Genomic DNA, 11,539 nt, shown 5'->3' on the forward strand with positions numbered 1-11,539 from the left:
GCTCGAACACTAGTCCATACTTCATAGTGTTCACATACAGACCGCTACTCTAACACAGAAGGCAATAATTTGAGGTTTTGTGGTGCATTTAACACAGTAGGAACACGCAGTGTCCAATTCCAGTTACAAAGGGCTTTGCATCCAAAAAAAACAAGGGTAAAAAAGACAAAAAAATGAAAGGCATTCTTCATATATGCCCAAAGATCTGAATTCCCAAATGACCCAAGTGGTTTGTAAAATTACATGAAGCCAAAACTTATGCACTTGAACCATAGAACTTCTAAATGACCAGCGTGGTAACTACTAGATTCTGTCTTGAATTCGAGCCTCTGACCCATGACCAGTGTGCCACAATCACTAAAATGATCCTATTGTGAAGCAAGGATCATGAGCATGATGATGGCAGAACAAAGATAGAATCAACAGATGGAAATGTACAAGGCAATGGATGTTGGACTTACATGATTCCATTTGTCAGTCTCAATCAAGAATATGACAAGTCACTCTCAAAGATTTTACAAAAAGTGATCACTATGAGTTGAATGTCAAGCAGAGTCATGAAATTTTTCTTTTTTTTCCGACATGCAAAGTCTACAGGAATCTCCAAAGAAGAAGTATCATGGATCTACACTAGTTCTACTTTTATCCCATGACCAGCATCCTAGATTGGACAATCAGCGGCCTTTGAGCCACTATGGGATCTTAAATATTGTAAGTTGGCCAACTTGCAAAATGGTTGCACACCTAAAAAGTGTTGATCATAAGTATGGCACAACTAAGATGCTATATGTTTCAGACCACTAATACTGCACTCCATGTCTTTTTTTATTTCTCTAAATGGGAATTCATATAATCATCTTATGGTACATAAATTCGACCAAATTGTCTTTCACCTGTATATTAAATTCAATGAAAAAAAAGCAAATCGTTCATGTTGGAGAAATCTTCTCAACTATTGCAGCACTTTCAGTAATCACATAATAGGAAAATCAACAATAAAATTCAAATCTCTGAACATGAAAAAACAAGAGAAAAAAGTTATGGAAAATGCATCACTAGGTAACATTCCTAATTTTTTCAATCCTGTGCACCTCATCAAGAGATTCCACTGCCATTGCATAAAGAAATTCTATGAAAGAGCAAACACAGAAAAGGAGATCTGATAAGAATGACAGAAGCAACTGCATTTGATAATAATTCTAATATATTACAGGTTCCAGAAACTAGGAACATGGAAACAGCAGGAGATGCTTCCTTTCGCTTTAGAAGACAAAAACTGTGAATCCAAGGGAATGTTTATACGTATAATAAAATTAACAATCATTTTCAGCTACATAGCCCATGCCATGCCCTTTAACTTAATCACTCATCATCATCATCGTCGTCATCATCATCATCCTCTTCCTGCACAAGTCAAGGCTCATTGATGTATCGCCAAGCAAATAATAGTAATAACAATAACTACTACTACTAATAATAATAATGATAATATTTTTTGTTATTATAAGTGTGAAGAAAAAGAATACAGCAGAAATCAATATGCAAAGCAATGGGACCTAGACTGGCGGAACTAGTCCCAGTCAAGTTGTCCAACAACTAGCTAGGTTGAGTAAGAGAATTCTCGATTAGGCTTACCTAGTCCTGCTTAGACTTACCTTTGCTCTGGTGGATTCCATATCAAAGCAGTTAATATTGGTTTGATTTCTGACCATAGCTAATGGAAGCACCCATCCATACTAAGAATCATGTTTCATAAGAAGCAGCAATCAAAAGTGATGCTAGCGGAAATCCCAATTTGTGTTCAGTGCATAGTATTGTTTCCTGCTTTGTCAACTATGGTTAGGAGTATCAGCTTGGTATCCGATTAGGACATTGACCATGTTTTGGTAGAAACCTATGTAACATGGACACTTCTAAAAGGGCAATGCACCCGTGTCTATGTGGGTGCGATACTTGGACACGGCTTCCATAGTGTCGAGTGCAATCAACTGCACCAGAGTCCATTTCTGTCCAAAACTGAACTTGGTTAACCTTAAGCAATTCCAGTTTTACCTATATTATATACATAAATATGTAATAAAACACACACACATGCATATCCACACCCTCATACCCAAGTTTTTGAAATTTCCGTGCTGCACCTGCACCTATGTGACATAGGTGGAAACTAATGTAAAAAGGATTGAGATCCACTTTGGCTAAGAATGGAATTGACTGGAATCAATTCCTTTTGTCCTAGGTAGATTCAAAAGGTTGAGCTAGCTCAACAAGTTGACCAAAAATTTAATACATTTTCATGTGTAGAAAACTAATTTTATTTTGAAGTTATACATATTTCCAGGTCTTCATGGTCAAAGTCATTTATAGTAAGAATCCACTAGTCAAATATCTTCTCATAGTCTATGACGTAATTTTAACCACAAAAGTATTTGTCCCAGTTAACTGAGACAATTCTAAGCAACAATATGGCAGTGTAATCAAGGATCAACCAGGTCTCACTTGACTATACAGATCGATAAACAGAGTTTTGCCAAGACAATGAAAGACTGGTTTATGATATAGAATCATTTTGTTTCTAGACCTAGGCTGATTGAGTCCAAGACTGCAATAAGTTGAAGCAAGTGAAGGAAAATTCTAGAAAAAAGGATCAGTACTGACAATGATTCTTGATAGCTGGTACATATATTTGGTATAGTGATCTAAGAAGCTTTTTTATTTCTTCAATAGTTAAGGGTACCAAGTATTGATTTACATGCCTAGAGTGATTCCACATCCTGATTCTGCTAAGCTAATCTATTATGCATTTTTTTTCTGCACTTAACGCACAGGAAAACCTGCATCAGCCCATTTAGCATAGAGACTGAAGGCCATCACTTTCATTTTTCATGTGCTTTCCTGTTACTAGTGTTCTCATTATGAAAGCATATTATGCCCCATTCACAGGTCCCTCCCTATGAAGTTTTCTTGGATAGTGTGCCATGGTTTCCTGTTGATGCTCCTAGTTGTGGCATGTGGAAGATGGATTTTCTTGGTGCTACTCTGGGATTAAACTCAAAACGAAATCGGTATGAATTGTAATAGAAAGTAGATAATATGGATGCAGTATCTCAGATGGCTTTTGCCAACAAAAGGTCAATGTTTTTGCATAAATGCCAGCAATCATGTTTAAAAGCAAGCACATGTGAGAAACACCAATTCTGCAAACGTTTTGGAATATGAGACAATTGAATGCTTCAAGTTCTGACGCAGGTATTCATATGCAATTCAACAAACATTTTAGACTCTCTCTCTCTCTCTCTCTCTCTCTCTCTCTCTCTCTCTCTCTCTCTCTCTCTCTCTCTCTCACACACACACACACACACACACGCCATTACCTCATCATTTTCTTCATCCTCATCATCATTAACTTCAGACTTTGACCTGTAAGACTCTTTATCCCCATCATCAGCCATGCTTTCCTGTGAAATAGAACAGCTCCGTTTCATTAATTAACATGCAAAAGAACCGGACAACTATTACTTATTAAAATGAAATAAACCGCAAAGAATGGATTGAAGCCCATGCCTTTTTCTTGTTATAGGCCGAAACAAGCTTCTCATATTCACTTTTCTTCTTTGCAGCTTTGGCTTCAAAAGGAGCTTTCTCCTGCCAAACACAAACAACATCAGCCTTGCGTGCATTTGTGTGTATTTGTGTGTGAGTGTGCGTGTGTGTGTGCCTGTGAGAGAGAGAGAGAGAGTATGAAGAAAAAATATAAAGTTGTCTACTTGATATATCCTGTATTTGAAAAGTTTTAAGCTGAATTTTTTAGAACAAGAAGAAAAGTATTAGCTAATATACTCAAGTAAGACCTCACGGCACTTCAAATCTAGGTATTTATGACTAAATCAGAGAGTGGAGCTAAATTTAATTTTTTTGCTCTCACCAGATTGGACCAAAGGCTGGTAATTTTTTACGGATAGTAAGGGATACAGCAAGAGATGAAACAATGGAAGCGTATGTGAGAAAGTCTCATTAAGCAAGAAATGACAAAACCAAAAGATGCATCAGACACAGAAAGAAAGAATGACCCTTCTCCATGGTAGGACATTACACAAGTACTTAAAACACCAAACTTCCAAACAAAAATGATTTTTTTTTATCTTCCAAGTGTAGGTTAAAAAGGCTCCTCATATATCGAAATAAACAAGAGCAGAAAAAGCAAAAGTCTGTTGAGAAACTTCACTTTTCCTGTTAAAAGAAAAGAAAAAAGACTTACAGCCTCAGACAATGATTTCCACTTTTCACCTCCAGCTTTGCCAACCTTCAATTTTGTAAAATTAATAAGAAATAGTTGGTATAATAAAATATTAAAAAAAGGACTAAAAACTGATTTTTAATACCCAAACTACTTACAGCTGATACAGACTTCACATTAGGATGAGCTTGTTTGTATGTCTTTCTAAATTCTTCACTGCAGAAAGAAAGTACAAAAGCAACAATAAAAACATAACAAAAGAACATTAAGTGAGCAACTGAAGACTTTGAAACGATAATCGACATAAAGTGGCACCAATCCATGCTACGGACCTAAAGAACAGTGACCAAAAAGGAGGAAAAGGAAATTTACAGAAATACAAAGAAGGCACTTGGCGGCCTCTTTGGCTTGTTAGGATCTTTCTTGGCAAGTTTTTCTTTCTTTGTTGGCCTTTTACTTCCATTGCTTGCTTTTGTAGTAGCCTTGTGCTTCCCAAGCTTTCTGGAGAAAAACCAAAAAGGAAACCAGCAGAAACATAAGCAGAGTACTTCTTAGATCATGTTACTTATAGGTTGCATTATCAAACAGAATATCATATGGGCTGAAGATATCCAACAAATAGTAATATATCCACCAAAGGTGCAATAAGCAATATCTATCATCGTGAATCCACCATATGTTGCAGTTACAACAGACGTACTAGGAACTTCCTGGTAAGCAATATCTTAGGACAGCTGCACTAAATGTTGGTAGAAAATAGTATTTGGAAAACCTCCCTTCCTCAATGTGCAGCCAATCAACCATGTTAACTAACCTACTTAAGCCATCGAAACAACCATAGACATATAGACAGTTATGCTTTTATTCACAATAACAACCCCAACCCCACCCCACCCCCCGCCCAAAATCTCTCCCTATGCCTTCTCTTGAACCTTATGCTAGCGATATTAAGTAATATCACTATCATCACATACATCACTTACAAAGAAAATCAGCAGAAAATAACTAAAGCAGAAATATGAATCATGTTTCTCTATTAATTTTCAGAATGACATAAGAGTAGAAACAACATGCTCAAATAAACATACAAGGAAGCGTAGGAAGCAGTAGGCTCATAGAAAACGTAACAGCATTGTAAAGTGGAGAATCTGAAGCCCAAGACAAGAATTTTCTGGAAGCCCATGCGTCAAGTAAAACTTTGAGTTAATTGGGATTTGTTATTTCTAACCTGTCATTAACAGGCTTCAGCGATGTTTCTTTCTTTGTAGCTCCCTTTCCCTTTCCTCCTTTCATCCCAAGGAAAACAAATTCCTGGAGAAATGAAAACAAGAACACACACACATACAGAAAAGAATTTAGCATGAAATGAACTAGATCTTTGCAATGTGATTGCTTAGGAATATTTGGAATTTAGCAAACAAAACACATCAAAACCGCGCTAAAAGATCAAAACTTTGCTCAAACAGGTCCCTTCAACAACCGTGGTCAACAGAAATCAAAACAGAACGATCCAAAATAAAGACTGATAATTTCTTTGGTCAAAAAAAAATATGAAATAATCCAAAATATTTTGGAGGATAACCTATAAAATGAGTCTAGAGAAAGAAAAAAAAGGAAGAAAGGGAAAATTGGAAGAAGAAAATTCAAAAGATACCCTAAAGGAAAGCAAAAACCATAACCACGACAACCATTTCTTCTCCAATAACCACCGTTCTGGTCTATATCTATCAAATGATTTCCCGAGACCAAGAAAGAGAGCATTAACACAGAAGAAAGTCATGATACCTCACGGTAAGGAATGAAAAGAAATTGTAAAAACTACAATTACGAGAGAATTTTGCATCTAATTCCATAGATTCACATTAAAGAGGGAAACAAGAGAGAGAGAGAGAGAGAGAGAGAGAGAGAGAGAGACGTAAAAAGAGGTAGCAGAAGGGACGAAATGATCACGCCGATCCTGCAGATCGGAAAGGAGCAACCAATTCACGGGTAAAAATCGAAACTTTCCGCACAATTACGGCTGAAATCGAGAGAAGGAATATCGATCAAAGAGGTGACCGACGACGACAAAATCAAAGGAGAAACTCAGGTTGAAAATGGATACCTTTGCGAGAAACAGAGAAGAAATAGCGGCTAACTCTCTTCCCCCTCCTTCCTTAAGCTAAGCAGCGCAGAGTTTTTGTGAGAAAATAAAGAGAACTCCCCTCCCCATACAGAGAGAGTGTGTTGCTGGTGTGATTTTATAGGATGACCGGACCAGCCGGTGGCTGGGTCGGCTTAGCCGCCACACACACACCAACGACCAAACAACGATAGCGTTGTGACGGGAAGTCACCGGTTTCCCAGTTGGTCGTACATGGTCGTCGGATGTGGATATTTTTGCAGGGGATGAGACGCTGAACTGAAGTCTCCGAATCCAATTGGTTGCGTAGGGCCAACAAGAAAAGCCCCGTGGACCCCACTCTTCAAACCTGCTCCCCTAGTCTTCTAGGTCTTGTGGAGCTAACCAGGAAGGCGTGTGCAGCTGCAAGCCTGCAACTGTACCCACCCAGACCAGGCCGCTTATACTTTTTTCTGGTTCTACTCTTACCCACCTAACCTAGCCTACCAACAAAGCTCTGCTCATCTGGTAGGGTAGAGCCGAATCCTAATATCACCAAGTTGACGAGATGTCATAAGCTCGAAATCCTCTTTTGCTGCCAGGTTGAGGCTGAGTAAGTTTTATGATGAGCAAGAGGAACCTGAGATTTTATGTCGATAAACTTGTGAGCAAAAGTGAGGTGGTATTCCATGTGGTAAGCGGGGTTCTGTGTCAAGCTGTGAAGGCCCAGGATCGAATCCTTCTGTCACATAAGGCGGGTGTTGTTCTGGTAGGGTCCGCCTAACCCAGCTTGCCTTTAAAAAAAAAAGTGATTTTTCTTTTATCCCCAAAAAACAAAACTAACATATCTACTACTGTGAATTTAGTAACCCCAGGTGAAGGCAAGGCATAATGAGAGAATAAAAAAGATGGGGAGGACATCAGTTGAAAGAATCGGCCATGTGCACCTTGTCGCTAATTTCCAGCCAACGCTTTCAGTTGACGTGTGTATTACAAGGCATCATTCATCTTTTTATCACATGTGACCAAAACGATTATCATCTTTCGGCTCTCTCTCTCTCTCTTAATTCCCGTGAATGACATCTCACCCCGAGATGTGCGATTGGGCTTAAATCGATGAAAGAAGTAAACCTTATTTCCAGAAGTTCTGAAGTCTGAACCCTGAATAATAGTTTCTTCCCTTTTACTTTGAAAGCGAGAAATGAAGGAAAAGTATGCAAAATGAAAAATCCATATAAAGTTTTTGACCCTTCCAAATGAGAAACTTTTTTGCTCATAAAGTTTATAAAAAAGTGTACTTTTTGATGGAAAAGGGGTGGAGGAATGTTTTCTACCAAGAATCCACCACTCATCGTCTCTCCACCACCACCCTCCTCTTTCTCTCTCATTTTTTTATATTTTCCCATTATGTTTTTCTCATGCTAGACAAACAAGCAAAAAACTTTTTTTTGGAAAACTTCTTGTATCAAAAAAAACTCTGATAGGCAAAACTTTATTTTTCTATAAGAGTTTCTCTCTCTTCCAAAGGTGTTCTTAGGTGTGTATGAAACCATGGATAAGTTTTTCTGCAGGAAAAAACTTGTCTGCAGAAGAAGTCACGTGATCTTCCTTCAGAAGAAATTTATTGCAACACTACATACGTAAATAAATGTGTATGTAATTTAAATAAAATAATATATGCAAAGCTATGTACATAAATAAATGCACATGTAATTTAAATAAAACAGCGTCTGCATAAATGTTATCAAAAATAAATGATGCATCATTTAAACAAAGCAATGTATGCAAAATTATGTACATAAATAAATCATGACATAAATAAAAAACATGTACATCAAGACGAGTATGATTTTGCACTGTTATGCATGTCTGTTGGTTGTGGTAGCAACTCACACTGCAGTGAAGGCAGCGATAGCACAATTCTCAAAGCGGTTGCAATCGCAGGTTTTCGACCTGATGATGGCAGCGACGGTTCGCGAGCCATTCTTTTCTCCTTTTTTTCTTTTTTCTTTTCCTTCCTCTTCACTGCTGAGAGCAGATATAGAGAGAGAGGATGATCAGAACCACCCTATTTGGTCATAAAAATTTAAGGAGGGAAGAAGGTAGCAGAAGAAGAGGAGGGGTGTAATAAGGGGGGGTGCTCCTACTGAGGGGAGGAGAGGCGACAGAGCAAGCTGATGATGCCCAATAAGGGGGGATTGGTCAACGAGGTGATCCTCTAAAGTGTCTACTCGCTGAAAACCGAAGATAGAAAAAAAAAACAGTCCGTGACTGTGTCCTGTGGTCCAGCAAAAACAGCGAAACAAACAAAAAAGGTTACCGACAATGGGCAAACTGGCAGAGGCATGGCAGTTAGTCACCTGCACCACAGTAAGGAAGAAAAGAAGACGGGCAGCCCCGTGGTGCTGGCTGTGGCCATCCAGCCAATGTAGTTGTAGCATAGAGGAAGAAGAAGAGAAGTAGCAGAGGGTTGTGTGCCCTCTCATCTGCCAAAAAACTCAGAGGGACCGGGTAGGCAGCCTGGTGGGGTTAGGCCATCTTAGTGGTGTTGTCTCAGGGTATCCAACTCCAATCCACCATATTTTAATTATTTTTATTGGTTGGATTTGGATTTGGATTTAGATTTGGATTTGGATTTAGATTTAGATTTAGATTTAGATTTAGATTCAAATCCAACCTAAACCTTATTCCTAAGTTTGATTTAATCATATATCGGTTTGGTTGGGATTGAGTTGGGTTCATTTTAGATCCAACTCTAATCCATAATGTTTTAAACATCTAAGTGATATGGTTGGGTCCATTTGGATCCAACTCCAATCCAACTTATTTTAATCATTTTATGGTGGTTTGGATTTGGATTTGAATCAAATCCAACTCAACTTATCCAAATTCCTTTTGCGGAAACAGTGTTGTTGAGTGTCCATCACACGCAAGATGGATGCTTAGTGCAAGTTCATTTTGGTCATGTTGGGAAGTGGTCATGCACCTACGCACTACTCTATATATACTCATATAAATATGTACATTTTTAAATATATATACTTACATATATACATATCTATTCATTTTTAGATTAACGTGGATTGGGTCCATCCAATGGTTCCAATCCAGTTATGAGATTCTTATCAAGGATAAACAACTAGTTATATATATTAGTATGTTTAGAATTGATTCATCTATCCAATTCTAGACCCGATGTGTTTATCTTAGTATGTTTAGAATTTGGATCTCTTCTGGATCCAACTTGTTTTGAGATTGGATCCACCTAATGGATTCAAATCTCAAACTTATGGTTTGAATAACCTGGATCTCTTTTTAAATCCAGCTCAAATCTATTTTTAACTTGGATCGGGTCCATCGAATGGATCTAAGTCATTATTATATTGTTTTAAAAGACTAGATCTCCTTGAATCCAAACTCATTTAACTAGGAGATCCAATGGATCTTAGAACTCTGCATGTGTATAATTGTTTAGTTATACACTGCGGGTCCCAAGCTCGGATAAAGGAGGAGGGTTGTGGTAGGCCTCTGACAGCCAGCATAAAAACTTAGTCATACCCTATGAATATGAACCAATATGAGAATTTCGTTGGGGCGTTCCCTACTGAGCGACGCGTTGTACTCTATTGGCCCAGAGGTAGTGATAAATGGGCAAGGATTGCTAGGTCGTCGCCCGGAAGCGACGTGTCACACCGGTGCCCGGGTGTAGTGTCAAATAGGCAAGGGTTCCCTCACTTTGTTGGACGGGTGGGGGTAAAGAAGTTAGTCCAAGACAATAAAATTAGGTTAGCCAATTGGAACATAGGATCTTTAACTGGTAAGTTGGTAGAGTTAGTAGATGTTATGTGTAGGAGAAAGATTGATATTTTATGTCTACAAGAGACCAAATGGGTAGGTGAAAAAGCAAAAGTGATAGAACCTTGGGGATATAAGATTTGGTATACAGGAATAAATAGGAATAGGAATGGAGTAGGGATTGTTATGAGTCATGAGTTTATAGATAATGTTGTTGAGGTCCGTAGGAAGGGTGATAGGATTTTACTTATTAAATTAGTATTAAGTTCAGATATTATTAATATTATTAGTGTTTATGCACCTCAAGTAGGTTTAGATGATTCCATTAAGCGTCAATTTTAGGAAGATTTAGATGGAGTAGTACAAGGGATATTTTATGGAGAAAGGCTTTTCATCGGTGGTGACCTTAATGGGCATGTAGGCATTAGTAGGGATGGATTTGAGAGTATCCATGGAGGCTATGGTATAGGAGAAAGAAACGAAAGTGGAGAAAGGATTTTAGATTTTGGTTTGTCCTATGATATGATCTTAGCAAACACTTGGTTTAAGAAGAGGGAGTCTCACCTACTAACATTTAAAAGTGGGGTTAATACGAGTCAAATAGATTTTTTCCTACTTAGAAAAAGAGATAGGGGTTGTTGCATCGATTGTAAGGTTATACCGGGAGAAAGTGTAGCTACACAACATAGAGTCTTAATTTTAGATCTTAGAATTAGACAATGCCGCAAAAGGGATAGACATAGGATAGATCCTAGAATTAAGTAGTGGACACTGAAAGAAGCTAAACAAGGAATGTTTGTAGAGCATGTAGTTAAGGAAGCTAATTGGTGTCTCGAGGAGAATTCAGAATCAATGTGGAATAAGATAGCGGGTGGCATGAGAAAGGTGGCTAAGGAGGTATTGGGTGAGTCTAAAGGTGGTGCACCGCTAGGTAAGGATACATCGTGGTGGAACGAGGATGTCAAATTAGCTATTAAGGTTAAAAGAGAGTGTTATAAAAATCTAAGTAAGAGTCGAGATAATGAGAATTTAGAGAAGTATATGATAGCAAAGAAGGAAGCTAAAAAAATAGTTCGGAACGCGAGGGATAAGGTATATAAGGAGGTTTATGACAATTTGGATACCAAAGAGGGCGAGAAAGATATTTATAGGCTTGCAAAGATGAGAGATAGGTAATCGAGGGATCTGGGTATGGTTAGATGTATCAAAGATAAAATGCAAAGGGTTTTAGTCAAAGACGAGGAGATTAAGGAGAGATGGAATGATTATTTTGATAAGCTATTTAATGAAAGTCATGCTCAAGATCTTGGAGACTTCTCCAATCCTTTTCATGAGATGAATCGTGACTTTATGCGCAAGATTTAAAAGAAAGAAATTGCAGAGGCTTTGAAGAAAATGAAATCAAG

At 38.0% G+C, this 11,539-nt stretch overlaps 1 protein-coding gene across 1 annotated transcript; it reads right to left on the reverse strand.

The window, feature by feature from the left end:
• Positions 1-1,160: 1,160 nt before the first annotated feature.
• On the reverse strand, positions 1,161-6,456 carry LOC149823138 (high mobility group B protein 3-like). Its single transcript, XM_090018679.1, has 8 exons — positions 6,342-6,456; positions 5,466-5,548; positions 4,610-4,738; positions 4,396-4,453; positions 4,259-4,303; positions 3,565-3,645; positions 3,375-3,458; positions 1,161-1,404 (listed from the first exon to the last, which is right to left on the reverse strand). The coding sequence occupies exons 2-8, from the start codon at positions 5,528-5,530 to the stop codon at positions 1,363-1,365; spliced, it is 504 nt and encodes a 167-aa protein (XP_089874805.1). The 5' UTR covers positions 5,531-5,548; positions 6,342-6,456; the 3' UTR covers positions 1,161-1,362.
• Between the last annotated feature and the right edge of the window lie 5,083 nt (positions 6,457-11,539).

This window comes from Nuphar pumila, chromosome 10 (genome assembly GCF_984573655.1).
Source record: "Nuphar pumila chromosome 10, dmNupPumi1.hap1.1, whole genome shotgun sequence".
Taxonomy (NCBI): Eukaryota; Viridiplantae; Streptophyta; class Magnoliopsida; order Nymphaeales; family Nymphaeaceae; genus Nuphar; species Nuphar pumila.